General features: G+C 40.3%; 1 protein-coding gene across 2 annotated transcripts in view; it reads right to left on the bottom strand.

Moving 5' to 3' along the window:
• Positions 1–21,106, bottom strand: part of bmpr2b (bone morphogenetic protein receptor, type II b (serine/threonine kinase)) — a 120,650-nt gene that overhangs the window by 22,769 nt on the left and 76,775 nt on the right. The window contains exons 4-6 of one of the 2 annotated variants that reach the window (XM_057335246.1): positions 5,132–5,242; positions 3,066–3,157; positions 2,684–2,914 (exon numbers count right to left, since the gene is read on the bottom strand). In XM_057335246.1, coding sequence (XP_057191229.1) covers positions 2,684–2,914; positions 3,066–3,157; positions 5,132–5,242 — 434 coding nt within the window. The remainder of the gene's footprint in view (positions 1–2,683; positions 2,915–3,065; positions 3,158–5,131; positions 5,243–21,106) is intronic. The other variant, XM_057335247.1, reaches the window with a different exon arrangement.

Raw genomic sequence — 21,106 nt, 5'->3', positions numbered from 1 at the left:
TCGGCCATGATTTTTGCGTCCTCGCGCCATCTTAAAACGGATACGACGTCATCTAATACAGATACAAACATAATGCTTTACGCCAGGGGTGTCCAATGTCGGTCCTGGAGGGCCACTGTCCTGCAGAGTTTAGCTCCAACTTGGCTCAACACACCTGTTTGGAAGTTTCTAGTCTACTTTGTGAGACCTTGATTAGCTGTTCAGGTGTGTTTGATTATGGTTGAAGCTAAACTTTGCAGGACACTGGCCCTCCAGGACTGACTTTGGACACCCCTGCTTTACGCCCTCTGTTGGAATAAAAGTGGTAACTCCACCACCGCTTAGGAGAAGTCAAATAAAAATAAATAGATTCTGAGATAAACCAATCGATTTTTAAATCGTTTTAAAAAGAATTGCGATAGTTAGGTGAATCGATTTTTCACAACACCCCTAATGCTTACACAGGCGCAAAGGGTGGATTAATGTTGCATCAGGCAACCCATGTTGACAAAAAATGCTGTTGACAGCTCATTGGGTTTTGAAGCAAGAGAATTGTCTGAATAATTTAATCATGTCTAAATAGTAAATACAAGTTTTTACAATATTTCCAGTTCCTCGACTTAAGGCTATTAGTTGAGAAGTGGAATAAGAGCAAACACAGTACTGTGTCAAGAGTGTTGTCTTTAGCCAGACACAACAAAGGTGTGACTCATTCCTCACTGTCATTCAAAAGGCTCAGGCAGGTAAAACAGGCGCACACAAAGACAAACGTGCGAGTTATGACATGTTAATCAGGAATGTACGGGAAAACATGTTGCACAGAATGTTGGGTTAATGTCATTGGGCAATTTTTGCATGAGTTAAGACTGCACACAGATTGCAGAGTGTTTAACATGTCTTAGTTTTAGTACAAGATTGTCATTGACTTAAGGGATTTTGGTAACGTACGGTTGAAAAATGGTGCACATATTTAACATTGTAACATCATTCTGTTTACCACCTACCAGGTGGAATAATAGTGCCACGTCAATCCCACTAGGCAGTATTTGTGAAAAAGGCACAGAGTATAGCATGCCTAATTTACATAGAAAGCTTGATTTCAAACAAAAAGAATGACTATGACTTAATTCAGACTGGTTAAAAACAGACCTGGTTAAGCCAGATTGCAGGTGCTAAACTGCTGGGTGCCAAAGTCATGCAACATCACAGTGAATTCACTAGGGATGCACCGAATGTTAGTCCAAAATAGGCATGTTCGGCGAATATGTTAAATGGCCGAATAAATTTTACCGAACACGATGTGTGGTATGATCAAGCAGCAACCAGCGCAGAGAGCGAGAGAGAGAGAGCGAGACGAGCACGCTTTATTAATGCAGCAAACATGTCGGCAGTGTGTGGAGTATTTTAAAGTGTTAGAGAAAGACACAGCACGGAACTTGCTGCGCCGGAGTAAATTTCTGAATGAAAGCGTCTTTACCGGTCGGTAACTTGTGTACTTCAGACTGGAGCGGGCAGTCTGACAGTAGCCCCGGTGTTCTGCCAATTTATGCATCCCTATCAAATTTTGCTACCTCCATACAAAACAGTACTAACCCCTCCCCCAACCCAACCCTTACACCTAAATAACCCCTCCCTCAACCCAATCACAACACGAGGGTAGCACAAATTTATGGGTAGCATAAATTGGCAGAACACCGGCGCTCGCGACATCCTATGACATCATACAGTGGTCGCGTGCACACAGTTCCCTGTACTAAACAACTTGTCAAAGTATGTTCTGTGCATCCTGGCCAGGAGTGCATCTTCTGAGAGAACAGTGACAGTAAGCTTTTGTGGGCGGAGTTTTGAGGAGACGTTAAATCATTTTGCTGTGTAGCCTATAATAATCCAACAGTTTTCGTTTATTAATATTTTTATCTTATAATGTCGAATAACACTTTTTAATGAAGTGTTTTGTTGTAGGGGTACAGAGTACAGTACATTCTTTCAGCAGTAAGTCATAGGCCTAATATAGGCTATTCAAGAAGGGAGAGGGCTCAATTTTTTTTATTTAGCATACTTGTTTTGCTCAATTTTATCTTAAGTTAATATACTGAAAAGCAAGACAAAATATAAAAAGCACATTTTGACCATTCAGTTTATGCAATAGTGAAAAAATTGGCTAAATAAATAGAAGAAATACGAAAAGCCATGTTCGGTGTTCAATACTCGGCCAAGTGTTTCATTTTTATTCGGCTTCGGCCAATAATTTTCATTTTGGTGCATCCCTAGAATTCACTCCTGACTGTGAAGCAGTCAGCAACTTTATCTGGACTGCAATGCTACATGAATCCAGACAGAGTGAAAATAGAAAAGTAATTTTGTAAGTTTGAGAGAGAGAGGGTTGAACAGGCACCAGCTAACACACAAAGGTGATATCAAAGTGTCTCTTCTAGTGCTGCCTGCTGGAAATTCATCTGAATCACTGATAAAAATATCTGCCTAGATAGCAGCAAGACATTCGATACCACTCCCGACATTGACAGAAATAGTCAGGAGAAACCAGTAAAATAAAGAGATGAGGAATAAAGGGCAGATGAAGGTAAAATGTTTTAAACAACAAAGAGCAACGAAACTGGTCACCAGTTTTGTGTCACAAAGAACTTTAAAAAATATTGAATTATTGAAATTATTTGAAAATTAGGAATAAAGGGCCTGTGCTTACATGAGGGTAGTACTCCATGACTAGCAGGTATTCCATGCGCCCATCTGCTGTGAGACGTTCATCGCCGACAATGAAGCGAGCAATGTTTTCATGCTCCAGAAGAGGGATTCGGTAGATGGAGCGCTCATTAACAAAGTTCTGACGGTTGGCATATGTAAACACTTTTACAGCAACCGGACGTTCGTCAAGCGAGCCCTTATAGACAGAACCGTAGCGCCCTCGACCAATCAGCTGCGAGGAAAATTATTCAGGTGTGAATTGTAGCAGGTGTTCAACGAAAAACAAACACAGATGGTTCAAGTTCATTACAATGCAATGCATAATCAAGACATGATCATTTCTGCATGTATTTGGTAAATGAACATAGAGAAACAATACTCACTTCTAAAAGCTTCAAACTGTCTAAATCCAAAGAGGGTTCTGATGGTGCTGCCTCTATCATATCCAAATTGTGCAGACCCTGTTTACACTCACCTGTAATATACAAATGACATTTCGGTTACAATATGATGTGGCCTCTATTCTCGAATAACCAATCACAGCTAGAGGTCGACCGATATGGGTTTTTCTCTGGCCGATGCCGATATGAGGCCGATTTTCTTTTTTCCACTCATAAAATCTAATTAAGTAATAAGAAGTTATACAGAATATTGCTTAAATTAAACATTTATTGAAGACATGTCTCTTCAAATCAGTGCACTTGATTGAGTAAGATTGAGTGTTTATTGCCGGGTACAAGATAGTAGTCTAATTCATAAATTGAATACATTGCTCAAAACGTGTAAGCACCTTCTCAAACTGTTCTAAAGCTTGCATTTAAGCAGGAAAGTTACGTGCACGTTTTAGCCAGAAGTTTTGTCTTTTAACAAGGCATGGCTGCAGAGTGTGCGTTGCGCCGTCTCACACGCAGCCTCAGAGGGAGAGAAATTCTCCGGTAAAGATACAGTATTGATAACGTCAGAGTATATCTAGCTATAAAATGCGGACAACTGTAATAATTTAGCCACTGGGCTCGTCGCCAGGTTTTGGTACCCGTGCATACATGTAGCCTAAACTATGTGGTTGAAGGTAGGGCTGGGAGATATGGCAAAAAAGTAAACTTGATAGTTTTTTTCTATATTGATCGATAACAATATTTATTTCGATATATATTTAATTAAAAAACTGTATTTAAAATAATCTATTTTAAATACAGTTTATTAACAAAAGTTAACCTTTAACCAGTTAAAATTCAATTAAATTAATGCACTGTTGCAACACAGAGGATATTAGGCCATAAACAACATGTACCAGTTCATTCAGTCTCATTTTGACTCAATTGACTCGTTAAGTAAAGGGAGTGTTCATTCAGTACATTCAACCAATGAAAGGGCTCCGTTACTGTTTACATTCGAACGCTATTGGCTCAGCACCTGCGCACATACATAACGCTGCAATAATGTCTTGCTCGAGTAGTGGGATTCATTCAATGCATTCAGTGAACCTTAGTCTTTCAAAAAGACATCTCTCATAAACTGTAGTACATTTCTTTAATCATGCAAGCATCTTACATACAAGGTTCAATATTTTAATGTACACACAAACTCACTTCATTACATCTCTAATCTGTACAGGGCAGCGCTGGTTTGTTTCATATGCACCAGCTCATGTTAGCAGATATGTTTACGATGGATATAAAATCCTTTGTACTTGAGTTTCGAAGTAACTCGCTTGCAATTGCGCCTCAAGTTTGTTTTGTTTAACCGGCGATTGCGAAAAGAAAATAAGACACTTGATAAACCACGTCACGACAACTCGAGGTTAGTTTCACCTTTGTTTCCGCTTCCAGTAATGTTTTCCTCCTCAGTTCGAGTTTTCTTTGCCAAGTGCAGTATGAAATGGACTTTGTACTTTGACGCGCATGATAAAAGCTGCACGCTGACTGACGGTTGTTGCGTTTATTTCTGCGTTCTGTTAGACTGTAAGATTAATCCATATCGAGTCAAAATGCCAATAGCTTATCATCGTTTTTTAAATACATTCTATCGCGATTCGATATGATATCGTTTATCGCCACAGCCCTAGTTGAAGGCTTGCTAACAATAGAGTTCCAAAAAGTTACTCGCATTCTCAAGTAGCATCATATTTAATCAATGAAATATACAAACCTAGATTAGGAACGAAGGATAAAAAGAATTTAAATCTTGCCGTTTTCTTGTGAAGTTATCAAGTAGTTAAAAAGTTAGCAGGCAGAGGGGGACATCACAGTGTTATGCCGCAAGAGGCAGCGTCGCCGGTTCCACAACAACGCTTAGCTGCTCACAGTTGCACCTGCCTGTTAATCGGCCTAATTTGCGGCACAATCGGCTGATGCCGATTAATTAAAAAATCCCAAAAATCGGACAGATTAATCGGCCGGCCGATCAATCGGTCAACCTCTAATCACAGCTCAAGAGTACTGTGTCTTACCTATCATCATGCGATAGCCGAAGAATAGCGCCACAATCAGGACTGCCACTATGGAGACAGATGCCAAGGCGATGAAAATGGCCTCATCTCTGTGTAGTGGCTGTTGATCTTCTGAAGGAAGAGAAAAAAGGCAAGTTAATTTTTTATTTCACTGTTAGTCAACATACATAATTGTCCCTCAGCCAAAAGAAGCTATTAATATAGCGTACAGTTTTAATGCAAAGAAAAAAATCACATCTGCAAATTCATCTATCAATCATCAAATTTTTGAGGCAGAAGCCTCATGGTTCACACATGTGACAGACCAGACATGTGTGAACCATGAGGCTTCTGCCTCAAAAATCCAATTAAATCCACAACTAGCTTTTTGATTCTTTTCAAGCTTTTCATGCTCCATTTTCTCACTCTGATACAGACACAGCCGTGTCCTTGCATACAAGAGAGCGAGCTTCAAGAAAGAAGGCTGAAAAGACAAAGATGAGTGGGAACGATAAAACCACAGCTACGGGCTTCAGAAAATTTAAAAAAAGCAGGACAGCCACTTGAAAGTCAACACACTTTCACAGAAGACATGACGCTAAGACTTAACTTGAGATGAAGCAGAGCTTGACACATCCTGTCTGCTCACATAATTTATTGAATTTGAGAATCAATACACATGGAACTCAGCGGAAAATATGACATTAAGCTTTGATGCACTCATCTGCAACAGCAAGGAGGTCGGACAACAAAAATCTACACTATATACAGTTTGCAGAGCTAGTCGAACGAATACAGACCCCGTCTCAAGCACTGCACATCATTCTCATTTTGAGCTGTACCCTCTCAGGTTCACTGCAGATGCTGGAATCACATGCTCAGAAAGGCTTGGATTTCTCAAGACAGATCAATAAATATGAAATTTAAACCACAGCAGTGCGTCAGGCTGTATACCGGTGCTCACTTCTGGAAAATAAACCCACACACTCAGGTATAGCCACTCGCATTTAACACTCACAGGATAAAACACAGGCATTTATAGATACAAACATAGGAAAAAAAACTCTGCCATTCTCATATATACATAGACACTGTTTACATGTCTTGGAGCCGGCGGGATTCAGCTCGGAGGCTGAATGTCTGAGCATCCCTCCCTCTTCCAGACTACATGAACAATCCTGTTTCACTTCCTGTATATTTGTCTCCATCAAGAGAACTCACCTTTTTCCTGTTTGCTTAATCCATCATGTCTTTCATTTTTTATTGTTTTATTCATATTCTTATTGTTTTATACATTAATAACAAACTAAAACTTACCATGAAGTTACTATTTGGTGTTATTCACAGGTACAAGGCTAATGCTCTACTATTCTTTGAAATGTTGGAGTATTGTATCATAAAATGCTATACATACACAAACATAGCAAACATACAAATATAAATCGAATGAACTTAAAATAATCAGTTCAAATTGCAGTTAGAATACCATAAGCCCTTGCATGTGAATGTTTTTGCTATTTATGTTTGATTAAAAAAATAAGAACTGATGGGATATTTGGATAGTTAGGTTTAACTAATTTTAGTATTATTGATGTTGTATGCACAAAATAAACGAATATCTATCAAAAATCATCTTATATAAGAAACCTGTTTTCACGTGTTTACATGCATGTCAATAAACTGGCTACGCAGAAAACCGCGTTTACATGGAAATTTGAGACTTGCAAGGTTTCTCGCGTACAGTGACATCACCAACGATAGTCCGTCTAGTAATTAAAAATGCCACGGGAAATCGGTCAGAATCTGTATTTTTATATCTCTTCTCGTGTCCGCAGTACCTGCAAATGCAACAATAGTTTTTCATTTTGCTGTTTCCACATCAACTGCATGATTCGAGAGCGGACCTTTATGTGTTATTTTACTGTTACTTCCATTTGGGACTTTACTATTGCGCTGTCAAGACATGTGCACATAGAAAAGAAAACCGTTTATGCGTTTACATGACCTTACTTGTTATCAGCTTATTAAGCATAATCAGAGTAAGACTGTGCATGTAAACACCCTCATTGTTCAGGTGATTTGTGTTTGCTTTGGTAAACATGGACTCTGTTTAACAAATGTGTCTTAGCACAATAATGAAGATGAGTCAAAAATCAGAAATCAGAATCAGAAAGAGCTTTATTGCCAAGTATGTTTGCACATACAAGGAATTTGTTTTGGTAACAGGAGCATCCAGAACACAGAAACAGCAACAACAGTACACAGAGACCATAACACAATAGAATACAGTACACAATGATTTAAATAAGGGCCTATGGGTATAAAAAATTAAGAAATACAATACAATAAACATAAGATAAAGATATAGAGAGTGTAAAGCTATGTATGTATGTAAATATGTCAGGTTCCGGGTCTGAGCACCTGTTGGTTCATGTGTTTTGTTTATGTTTCTTCCCACCAAGCACATGGAGGAGCCCGTTTGACAGCTCTACATGTGTTCGGTCTTTACTTTTGGGTGCTCCGCCCCCCTTGTTATCCACTCATCACCGCACTCCTGTTTCCACTCCCGCTAATCACTCCACACCGGTTTCCACTCTCGCTATCTCCTCACTCTCCCTTCTTATACTTTCAGTTTTCCTATGTTTCTCGTCAGTCCGTTAGACTTCTAACCTTCCGACGATCAGTCTTGCGTAAACCTAGTCCAGTCTTGTCTTGTCTTGCCTTGTTCAGTATTCTCGTGGCTAACTTGTTTTGTTCGTCCAGGCTCCAGTTCTATTTTGCACCCTGCTTGGTGATACATTTTCACGCAGATCCGTGCACCGGCGACCGTGGTACCATCTCTGGCTGAAGGCGGAAGGAGTTTTGCTCGGGTGGATCTATCTCTCTTCAGGCGAGGTCAATCATCGGGAAGTCTTCCTCTCTCTCTGGGGTCGTTCTGGAGGATTTCCAGTTTCTCTCTCCGGGAGCATTCGGGTGGATTACCAGCCTCTCTCTCCGGGAGCGTTTGAGCGGATTTACCTTTTGCCCTCCGGGGCGGTCTAGTGGATTTACCTTTTCTCTCCGGGGCTGTCTTGTGGATTACCTTTTTCCCTCCGGGGCTGTCAAGTGGATTACCTTTTTCCCTCCGGGGCTGTCTTGTGGATTACCTTTTTCCCTCCGGGGCTGTCAAGTGGATTTACCTTTTTCCCCTTCGGGGCTGTCTTGTGGATTACCTTTTTCCCTCCGGGGCTGTCAAGTGGATTACCTTTTTCCCTTCGGGGCTGTCTTGTGGATTACCTTTTTCCCTCCGGGGCTGTCAAGTGGATTTACCTTTTTCGCCTTCGGGGTTGTCTAGTGGATTTACTTTTTGCATTTCCCGGCCGAGCGCTCGTGCCCTGTGTCTTGCTTCTGTTCAGGTTTTTGATTACGTCATTGCTAGATCTGTCTGTTTCTAATAAAGGATATTTTGGTGATCCCTGCTTTTGACTCCCATCCTTCTGGCGTGACATAAATATTTTTTACTTGTACATAAGAATATACTTTTGTAGTACAAGGTATGTGCTATATACAGCAGAATGAATGAAATATAATTTAAAGAAAAAGTTGTATAAAAATAGATCGTGTATTATCTGGAGGATATAATTATTATTGCACTTAATTATTATTGCACAGAGTTATTAATTGCATGGTGTGTAAAAACATTTAACTGTTCAAGAGGTAGATGGCCTGAGGGAAGAAGCTGTTTTTGTGTCTGGTTGTTTTGGTGCTCTGTAGCGCCGACCAGACGGCAGCATTGTGAAGAGATGATGGCTTGGATGTGAGAGGTCCAGGGTGGTTTTCTGAGCCCTTTTCCTCACTCTGGATGTATACAGTTCTTGGAGGGTGGGCAGGGGAGCACCAATGATCTTCTCAGCAGTCCGAACCGTCCTCTGTAGTCTTCTGATGTCTGATTTTGTGGCTGAGCCAAACCAGACAGTGATGGATGTGCAGAGGACAGACTCTATGACAGCTGAGTAAAACTGTTTTAATAGAGTTTGTGGTAGGTTGAACTTCTTCAGCTGATGTAAGAAGTACAACCTTTGCTGGGCTTTTTTAGCAATGGAGCCAATGTGATTGTCCCACTTCAGGTTCTGAGAGATGGTGGTGCCCAGCAACCTGAATGACTCCACTGCTGCCACAGTGCTGTTCATGATGGTGAGAGGGGGGAGTGCAGGGGGGTTTCTCCTGAAGTCCACAATCGTCTCCACTGTTTTAAGCGTGTTCAGCTCCAAGTTGTTATGACTGCAGCAGACAGCCAGTATTGTGCATAATTCTGATCATTTTGTGTCATTTTGTGCATATATACACTTTTGGGCTCTGAATATATTGTGCATAATTCTGATCATTTTGTGTCATTTTGTGCATATATACACTTTTGGGCTCTGTTGTACATCCCACTTATAAGAAGTATTCATAGGAATGATATTACCATAGATGTGTTAATAATCAGACCACTGATTGAGTGTTACAAGTGAATATATGAAGATGATTTATACAAGTGAATATATGATGATTTAATGATTTAATGACATAATCAGTATACTTAAGCATTGATTGAGTGTTGTTTGAACATATAAGTATATTTTTAATCGTTTTAACCAAGTATAGACCAGATTTCAGCAATATAAAATTCAGTGATGTCTTTGGATCTGTTTAAGGCCTGACCTAGATAAAGTTCAGAAGGTTGAACATGTTGTTCACTTTGTGGCCTGAAAACTGGTACCAACTGGAAAACTTATTTTTAAAAACCAAGTAAAGGTCGACATTCCACTATTAGATACAAACCTTGTTGCCTAGAAAATAATAGTGGCAGACGAGAATGATTGGATAATAAAAAATAAAAGGTAAAGGGAATTTCCTGATTGGTTTAGGAAAGCACCTCCTTTCCTAAGTTTCACTATAACTACAGGCTAGAAAACACTTGGTTTTCAGATGACTTGGGACATCTCACTTTGTTTGGCCTGATCAAATAAAGTTAACTCCTTGACACCTGAACCTTCTTTGTCTGAGAGATTTTTTGAACTTCAAGATCGACTTTTACCACATCACCAGCTGCTCAGCCTCCTGTCTGTACGCAGACTCATCACCATCCTGGATGAGGCCAATGAGTGTGGTGTCGTCTGCGAACTTCAGAAGTCTGACAGAAGGGTCCTGGGCAGTGCAGTCATTTGTGTACAGGGAGAAGAGCAGTGGGGAGAGAACGCACCCCTGGTGGGCGCCAGTGCTGATTGTGCGGGTGCTGGATGTGAGTTTCCCCATTCTCACTAACTGCTGCCTGTCTGTCAGAAAGCTGGTGATCTACTGACAGATAGAGCCAGGAACAGATAGCTGGGTTAACTTTGTCTGGAGCAGTGATGGGATGATGGTGTTGAAAGCTGAGCTGAAGTCCACAAATAGGACCCTCACATAGGTCCCTGGTCTATCCAGATGTTTCAGGACAAAATGCAGCCCCATGTTAACTGCATCCTCAACAGACCTGTTTGCTCTGTAGGCAAACTGCAGGGGGTCCAGTAAGGGTTTTGTGATGTCCTTCAGATAAGCCAGTACCAGTCTCTCGAATGACTTCATGACCACAGATGTGAGAGCGACGGGTCTGTAGTTATTCAGTCCTGTGATTTTGGGTTTCTTTGGGATGGGGATTATGGTGGAGCGCTTGAAACAGGAAGGAACTGTGCACAGCTCCAATGATCTGTTGAAGACCTGTGAGAAGATGAAGGCACAGCTTTTAAGACAGGCTGGGAAGATACCATCTGGGCCTGGTGCTTTTCTTGTCTTTTGTTTCCTAAAGACTCGGCACACATCCTCTTCACTGATCTGAAGTGCAGGAGGTGGGGTGACTGAAGGTGATAGGTGTTGTGTAGAGAGAATGTCAGAGTTGGTGTGAGGTGTAAAGTTAGCATTTTCAAATCTGCAGTAAAAGTCATTCAGATCATTGACCAGGTGTTGATTGCCTGCAAAATTGGGGGATGGTGGCTTGTAGTTGGTGATGTCTTTAAGGCCTTTCCACACAGACGCAGGGTCGTTGGCTGAAAACCGGTTTTCCAACTTTTTAGAGTAGTTTCTCTTAGCCACTCTGATCTCCTTTGTCAATGTGTTCCTAGACTGCTTGTACAAGACTTTGTCCCCTTTTCTGTAGGCATCCTCCTTGGCTTGGCGAATCTGTCTGAGTTTTGCTGAGAACCATGGTTTATCATTGTTGTATTTTAAGGAAGTCCTGGTAGGAATGCACAAATCCTCACAGAAACTGATGTATGATGTTACCTGTCTCTGTGAGCTCGTCCAGATCGCTGGTAGCAGATTCAAAAACACTCCAATCGGTGCACTCGAAACAGGCTTGTAAGGCCCACTCTGTTTCGTTGGTCCATCTTTTAACAATCCTTACCATAGGTTTGGCAGCTTTTAATTTCTGCCTGTAGGCTGGGATAAGGTGAACCAGGCAGTGATCAGACAGTCCTAAAGCTGTTCTAGGGACAGAGCGATATGCATTCTTTACTGTGGTGTAGCAATGGTCCAAAATATTTTTGTCTCTGGTAGGGCATGTGATGTGTTGTCTGTATTTTGGCAGCTCGAGTGTAAGTTTTGCCTGATTAAAGTCGCCAAGAATAATAATAACAGAGTCCGGATGTTGTTGCTCAGTGTCCGTGATGTGATCGGCGAGCTGTTGTAACGCCACGCTCACGTGCGCTTGCAGTGGAATGTAAACACACACGAGAATGAACGAGGAAACTCTCGCGGCAAGTAAAAGGGCTTACAGTTAATGAAGAGTGCTTCTAGGTCGAGACAGCACATCTTCTTCATCACTGTTGTATCTGTACACCACTTTCATTGATGTAGAAACATACCCCACCACCGCGCGATTTCCCCGTTGAGTCTGCGTCGCGGTCCGCTCTGAACAGCTGGTAGCCGGGCAGATGTAGCGCGCTGTCCGGGATAAAGTAATTTAGCCACGTTTCCACGAAACACAAAACAGCAGAGTTTGAAAAATCCTTATTTGTCTGGTAGAGTAGAAGAAGTTCGTCCGTTTTGTTTGGCAGAGAGCACAGATTCGCCAGATGTATGCTAGGCAGCGCAGTTTTAAAGCCGCGCTTTCTGAGCCTGATTAGCGCGCCGGCTCGCTTCCCATGCTTGCGCGTCCTGGAGCGCTTTGTTAGCGCCGCTGCGCCGCTGCGCCTCCGACTACGATGTTAAGTAAAACGTCCGAATAATCAAAAACCGGTAAAAGATCAGATGGTGTGCACTGCCGAATGTTCAGCAGTTCATCGCTTGTGAAACTGATTGTATGGGAAAAACATAAAACAGGACAAACTAACAAAAACACTAAAACAACTGGAGAGCTCCACACCGAGGCAGCCATCTGCGGCGCCATCTTGGATTGCACCGCCATCTTGGAATTACACATAAAAATGCATTTTTATTTGTAATTCTGTGGAGAATCAAGCTTACTCAGTAGTTGACTTAGAGTTGGTCATTAATTTTTTGTTAAAATATCATTAAGTACATTAAATAAGCACAATGTCAACTTAAAACTTAACTTACAGTCACTAAAAACAAATTGTCATTTGATTTTATAGGAGTTAGTTGACATGGTACATGCCTCCACATACTTTTTTGGGTTAGCTAAACCAAAAGCTAAGCTTTTTTGCTGTTTCTCTCTGTACCACCATGTTCGTCCTGTTGTTAAATCACACATAGAGCTTATCTTTTGTCATTCATAGTCTTTGAGACAGGACAGATGCTGTTTCCCTTGGTAACCAGAACAAAAAAAAAACTCCCACTCATGATGCCTGGGAACTATGTACAGTCATTCCTGCTATTAAAGAGTCAGTTCACCCAAAAATAAAAATTCTGTCATCATTTATTCACACTCATGTAATTCAAAACCTGTATATGACTCTTTCTTCTGTGGAACACAAAATGTGTCCATACAATGAAAGATAATGGGGTTCAATGTTGTTTGGTTACCAACATTCCTCCAAATATCTTCTGTGTTTTGCAGAAGAAAGTCATACTGGTTTGGAATGACATTGAGGATGAGTAAATGATGACAGAATTTTCACTTTTTGGTGAACTATTCCTTGAAAAAGTCTGTCGACTAATTTTTGCCTTTTCTAAATGGTCTGTTTGGAAAGAAAGGAGACTATGGAGATATGCTTTGTAAGGTGAAGGTTAAAAGCACACAGAGGAAAAGCAAGCAAAAAGCCCTCAGACTTAAGGTCTTTACACATACAGTCCGAAATTTTCGTATGCGTTTTTCGTATTTGGCTCTTGTTTGTACGGTGTCTCTGAATTGTTAAAAAAGGCCACTCAAAATGCTTGACAGATGCGAAAAACGCATAAAATTGAACCCGGTCTGATTTTTTTATGACGGACGAAAATATCGGAGGCAGTGTGTAAATGTGATTGACACAACGTGAGGTCGTATTTATTTTTTAACGTGCGGAAATTTCGGACGCAAATTTCCGACTCAATGTGCAATGGGCTTTAGTGTGACTAGATATTAATCAGAATTTTGCTTCACATCCTCCTTTACCAAGTCAAAAGTTACTGTAATGCACAACTTAAAAATATTTTAAAGCGTATGTACGGCATCAGATGATTTGGAATATAGTGCACTGAATATAGAATATAATATATGCTTTTTTGTCCAATGACAAAGAGCCCCAAATTACATAAGTGGTATGCAAACTTGTTATGCATGTACCCACATCACTGCAGATTAAAAGTCATTTAAGGCAAATAAACAAATTATGAACTGAAGCTAAACAACTAAGAGACACTTCTAAACTAATGCTGGAGCTATATTTGGTTATGATCTTGACCCAAAAAATCTGTGATTGTGTTTTGTCTTCCTATTTGTTTCCCTGATCCAGAACTATACACAGTCTATCACAATCACTCCATGTATAGTCTATGAAAGATTAGTTTATGCATTAAAATTCATAAAGCGGGACAAATAAATCAAGTCTCCCATTTGCAAGACACCTACAAAAATTATTTTAAATAGTTGTGATTAACGTAAATCATTTCCCACTTGGGAACTAAACAGCATCCTTTTCATGTTAAGATCAAGTATATTTTCCAACAGACAAGCAGTGACATCTTAGATATTTATTACATTCATAATATGATTATTACATTCATAATACGAGGTGAGGCCCATGTGTGGGAGAATTTTACAGACCACAGGTGCATAGACACCGGGGATTCATTCATGTGCTTTCGGAAAGCCTTTCACGCAACCATTACCTCAACAGGACTTAACATCACTACCTGAATCTCCCACCGCTGAGGACAACAAAAGTCTCTTCGTGGGAATTCTCTGGCCTACATTCTGCTTTTCGGTGCTGGATGCCGGAAAAGAGAAAAATACAGTCATCTTCTGCCAGCCACGTGAAATGGCTCTTCAATCTGCTTTTAAGTACTATTAAAGGGGTCATATGGTGGAAATACGTGTTTTTCTGTGTCTTTGGTGTGTTATAAGTTGCACATGCATGTATTAGACACGTAAAATTGCTAAAATTAAAGTGTCGGAAACAAAAGATGCATTTTATCTAAAAGCGAATGCGAACCCAGACCTGCCTGAAATGCCTCATGTAACCACACCCCGACGAATGTACGTCACTTCGTAACATGATTTGACTTAAGACCGCCCAAATCTAAACGCAAGTGAGGTGGGCGTACTTGTAAATCTCATTGTATCGTCACCGCCGCAGCCATGTCACGGAGACGCTGTGTGTTTCGTTGCGAAAAGAAAGACTCTTGTTTGCCATGCCAAAAGATGAGACAACTAAAAATGAATGGTTGCATTTTATTTACAACACTGTTCCAGAAAAGTACAATCCGAATGTTCAAGTTTGTGCAGCGCATTTCACCGAAGATTGCAATACGAACCTGGGAGAGAGATTAAGACCGGCTGTGAACGAAAGCTTTGGTTAAAAAGTGGGGCCATTCCAACCATTAAAACTTCGCTGGCGCTTTAGATTCGCAACCTGTAAGTATATTTTTATTGTAAAAGACTTTGTTATGGACTAACGTGAGTTGAGTTTGTCTTGTGTTTGTGATCTGCAAATGCAGACACGCGTGCAACGTGAAAAAAGACAACATAAGTCCTAATAATCAGTAATAATGTTCCCACTAGAGGCAACAAACGTCGTGTTTATAATGTCTTTTTACATTTAGTATTTATTTTGGGTTTATTGTCTTTGTTGAGTCGCTTTTAACTATTTAACATCATATTTTTTTAATAAAACCTTACCAATCCTTTACATCCTGCTCAAGTTGCGCTGGCAAAGTTGATGTATCGGCTTGATCATCTTCATTTTCCGTATCAGATTCGGTTCAACATCAGGTTCCACAGCAATTGTACTGACAGTACTCACTTGCGTATACATTTGGGCGGTCTTATGTCAACTCATACCACGAACTGACGTGGATTTGTTGGGGTGTGGTTACACGAGGCGTTTCAGGCGGGTCTGGTTGAGCATTCGCTTTTAGATAGAATGCATCTTTTGTTCCGACACTTTCATTTTTAGAATTTTACGTGTCTAATACATGCATGGGCAACTTATAACACACCAAAGACACGTAAAAACGCGTGTTCACGCCATATGAACCCTTTAAGATTTAATTCTGACATTTTAATTTCAGAGACAAAAATCACACTTCACACAGTCTGAATATTTATGGTGCAAAAGAATATTTCCAGTTTTCATCAGTGATTTGTGATGTTATGTGTTTCATTGCACTTGATTTGAATGAGTTTACAAGGTAATTTTAGGAGTCATGTCACTACAGTTTCTATCAGTGAACTCATTTTCAGTTCTTCAAAAACCCTTGCTATTGACTGTGTAAAGGTTAAGGTTAAAAGAGGCAGCGCTAATGAATAAATTCATTAAAGGAAATGTGTCAGGGCTGGGTAGAAAGACACACGGATTCAAGTGCGGGTAACAAGATATTTATTTAACTCAGGACACTCAGGTGAAAAACGTGAAAGTTCGTGAGAAATAGGATCCTTCCGAAGTCCTGGAGGGAAACGGCTGACTGCAAGGCCAACCGGGAATCCCGGTGTACGGCAGCGTCAGCCGGAGAGGTAAGTAGATGTCCTAAGGAACACACCGTAGGACAGATCAGTGGCAGAAGAGTTCAGGGGTAGGTGCGGAGAGGCAGGAGATCCAATGGAATCCAAGGTGCAGGTGGCGCTGGGGAACCGGGAAAAACAACAAAAAAAACTGCAGAAAAAACTAACCCTTAGGGAGGGAAAGGAGCAACCAGCTAGGCTAACGGAGGTCGCCTGGGCAAAAGGTGAAAAAACAAAACAAAAAGGTAAATCCTACTGAAAAGAGTTATCTCTTCAGGGAGAGAATCCACAAAAAAAACCACACGAAACACTTCCTTCCACACGACAAAAACTAGGCAAGACAAAAAACAAGGTCTAGATAAAAACCTTTAGGCAAGGCAAGACTTTTAGATACAGAGTGACTAACGTCAACGATCGCACAAGGAACAGTGATAAGTGGCAGTGGCTTTAAAGAGGTGAGGTTGATAGACACCAGGTGACAACACTGAGGTTAATGAGGAGGAGATCAGTAGCGGCTGATGGGGAACACTTAGGCTACTTAGACTTCTACAGTGAACACATGAGTTTGTCAGACAGCCTCCACGTGCTAGGACATTCACCCATACACACATGACAAGATACACAACATAACACGTGCTAACCCCAAAACCCAACAGAAATGAGCAGATGTTTGTTCGCTACCAGACAGCTTATCAGCACCATAAAATGATGCAGCCACAATCTGGCAACCCGAAGCAGACTCTTGGGGAATTTTAAGGGATGGTTCCTGTAAAAAATATTATTTCTTATAATTTATTCACCCTCATGTCACTCCAAACTGGTGTGACTTTCTTTCTTCTTTTGAAGAATATTGGTAAAGTAAACAACACTGGCTTCTATTGACTCCCATTATATGGACACACAACCACAGAGACATTTCTCAAAATATCTTCTTTTGAGTTCCAGAGAAGAAAGAGTCATATACAGGTTTTGACTGACATCACGGTGAAAAAATGGTGACTGAATTTTTATATTTGGGTGCAGTATCCCTTTAAAGCACAAACATCTTACAACGTTTGTCTGCCAACAAACTGATCGAACTGAAAATTCTGTGTATTTTGTCTGTGAAATGAAAATAATTAATTGCAATATTTGCGTGTCAATCATCAAAATGAACGAATGGTTGAATTCCAGATAAATCAGGAATGTCAGGTTCCAGTGGGACACTGAGTCTTTTCCTCTTGGGCTTTTCTCGTCTTAGTAACAGTAGCTGTACAGAAGCTCTTTGATGCTGTCATCCTATCAGGAACACACTTTCCGGCAGTTAGCAGTTTGGCAGCGAGTGAGTCAAAAAGGCACTTCCTCTGTGGATAACCTAGTCCTTTCTCCCACATTCACATCCTGGCCTCTTTTTTAACCCTGCATCTTTTTCTTTCTAATCCCATACGGCTGGCTTTAATCCTCTCGTCACTGATTCATTTAGGAACAGAGTCCCTCTTTCTTCGTTTATTATTGACTGCTGTGTAATTCCTGGCTGTCTGAGCCCAGTGCAGTTCAGCCCACTTTGACAAATAATCTCACAGAGAGCCAATGGATTTTCAAAATAAGAAGAATAGTGACAAAAAACAGCGGTGCGTGCCAGACTCATTTACATACGTGAGTCACAATGAAGGAGATTCCACAACATGGTGGGTGTAACCATTCGCTCATGTGCTGATATGAAACCATTTTTAATGTCAGCCATTATGATTTAGATCATGTCTGGAATCAGGATACTGAGTTTGGGAGACCGAGAGGTTAAGCTGATTATTTGACTGCTGCAAGAGTATCTGCATTTACACAACGGCCACACCCACCCTGATCCACCTGTGCCACACAAATACAAGAACAAGAGCTTCTCTTGTTCCAGGGACTGGTTTAAACCAAGGTAATCTTGCTGGTTAAGATAGTCAACCTTGTGTGAATGACAGTATAGTGTATTAGCATCCATTTGTGAGGACCAACACAACATATTCTGTGGTGCGCGAGAAGTAGAGAGTATGAGGAACGGGGTAAGAGGTGAAGCAGTTTAAGGTTGTCAAGCATTAAGTTACAAAGCGTGAATTAAGTGCAACACAGCACCGGGGGTGACACTGTAGCTTGACACTTCTGTGAGCCTCAGATGGCATGTCCACAGACTACCCACAGTCCCTACACCCATAGACTGATGTGTACTGCACATGCTACCAGAAAGCAATTGTGGAATTTCCTCTAATCAGATCGCCCGACTGCAATTTTTCTGATTTTATAAGTTTTTATCAATACAGCATTGAACACAATTGTGTTACTGGTTGATATCACTGAATTTACTACATTTTACTAAGTTTGTGAATTCAGATGTTTTATAATTATTAACAATTGCATTGTTGACTGCCATTGTAATTTTTCCTACTGTGGTGGCCAAGAACTGTTTGGTTTCAAGCATACAAATATCTTTCTCTATGTTCATTGGAATAAAGAAATTTAAGAAATGTGTTAGAAATTGGAATAAAGAAATTTAAGAAATGTGTTAGCAGCAGACAAATACAAGCTTTCAAAAGCTTTCCGTTTGTGAAAAAAAGCTTAGCTTATATTACACCTGCATGCGTGGCTTAATGGATTGTTTTGTAAAATGGTAAAGTTCATTTTTACCTTATTATAGTGAGTGAGCGGGTGTACTTCGTATGTACACTCAAAATAAGAGTGCATTGTGGGTAAAAAGAGTGAACGAATGTAGGGAATGAAGTAGTTCACTCAGGTTTCGGACACCACTACAAAATGGCGGACACCCGATATAGTGCACTATATAGGAGATAGGGAGCAGTTTCAGACAGCTTAAAAGTCTACACACATTTCTGCTAACTGTGCCAATGTGTAAATGTTACACAATGCAGTAGTGTTTTTATTGCTCATATATCATTGCTGTAAAATTCACTTTAAATAATTTATATAAAATGTGAACACAATATTGATAATCATGGTTATTTAAGGAACAGTTCACCCCCCCAAAAATTTTTTTGTCATCATTTACTCACCCTCAAGTTGTTCCAAATCTGTATACATTTCTTTTGAACACAGAGGAAGATATTTGGAAGAATGCTTGTAACCAAACAGTTCTTGGCCACCATTGCTTTATACATTGATTTGTTGAACACAAAAGAAGATATTTCGAAGAATGTAGGAAAGCAAACAGTTTTGCCTACCTTTGCATTGTTGACTACCATTATAATTTTTCCTACTGTGGTGGCCAAGAACTGTTTGGTTTCAAGCATACAAATATCTTTCTCTATGTTCATTGGAATAAAGAAATTTATACAGATTTGGAACAACTCAAGGGTGAGTAAATGATGACAGAATTTTTATTTTAGCTTGAACTGTTCTTTAATATCACAGTTTCTTAGTATACAGTCGTTCTATAAGGACAATAACATTTGCAAAAATGTCATGTATTTTACCAGATATGTTACCATATGTACTGTATTTGTTGTTGATTTCTTTGAAACACTGCAACATTGTAAAAAAGCACTATACAAATAAATGTTAATTGAATTGTCAATACTGGTATATTGTGACACCCTAATAAAGACCATACATTAGCAGAGTTTCAATAAATTAGGGAATAAAATGCGGAAGAAACAAAAGAACGAGCAGGTTACGAAATGGACATCCCATCAGTGACAATTCAAACACTGAACTAAAGCCCTCACTGAAATTAATTGAATGCCCATTTTAAACTTCCTGGTTTAGATCAGACGCTAGGGGTCTGTTGAACGGCTAGACATCTGTAGACCGATCTATAGGCTGAGCTCAGGTTTCTCACAGCAGACTGCACAAATGACCTTGAAACCTTCGACCTTGGATCTGTTGACCTCTGTGACCCCTGTCACAGAGAAGCACGTCTGGGGTCCCTGGTGGAGAGAGTGCTGACACAGCCATGAATCAGAGACACAGCCCAGCTATCTCAGCCCAGCACCACGACAGTGGTCCTTATCCCATCAATTAAACTGACCGCCATGTTCCTCTGGCTGAATTAGTCTGACAGAAAGAGAACATTTCATCCTGTTCGGCCTATGCCACAATGTCTCCTCTATATTTGTGTATGTGCGAGTGTATATCACTCAGAAACGTACTCTACACTAATGCTCCAGTTTCACACAGTGTTCATTTATTTTAAAAAATGCATACGCTTGTGGTTACAGTACCCAAATGGATGCCAAGTGGTAACTGCACATCTGGTTTAATAACACACTGTATGTCACTGTAAAGCAAGAAGTCATGTACCAAGCATTCAGTGCCTGGCCAGGCCTTCACGCCTGCATTTGCATGGTCTTATAGATTGTGCTCCCTTAACGAGCATCTTAGCGGGTGAAAGCAGAACACTTTATCTCCATAGTTTTCTAACATCCAGAAAAAGTTAAATACTAATTCTGTTCATTTGTTCCTGCCAGAGGCACATTTGAATACATGATTACTACACAAACACAGAATTGAATGCTCAAAGTCCCTCTTCAGGAATCTTATATGATAATGAGACAGTCCAGTAGCTGTTGCCACCTGTCTGTTATTAAGTCAAGGTGAGTCATGGTGATGGCAGGTAAATTTACCATATCTACCATCTCGACACATGCTCATGCTCCAAACAAAAACACACGCAAACATGTCACATATGTGCCTCAACATACATCAACATGCACCTGCAATAAATACAAACATTTATAGTCATACATGTGACAGACACTTTTATCTCAAGCAACTTACAATCCATTCAAGTAACACATTTCATCACGATGTGTTGACACTAGGCTGACTACACATACTGTATTGTAACAAATTGCATTCTATGTAATTCAAACTGAAAATGTTAATATCTATATACAGTATATATGGGCAGTTGACAGACTAAT

The sequence above is a fragment of the Triplophysa rosa genome, linkage group LG6 (assembly GCF_024868665.1).
Source record: "Triplophysa rosa linkage group LG6, Trosa_1v2, whole genome shotgun sequence".
NCBI lineage: Eukaryota > Metazoa > Chordata > Actinopteri > Cypriniformes > Nemacheilidae > Triplophysa > Triplophysa rosa.
Note: the sequence above shows the minus strand (reverse complement) of the source record. Positions and strands in the feature narration are given on the sequence as shown.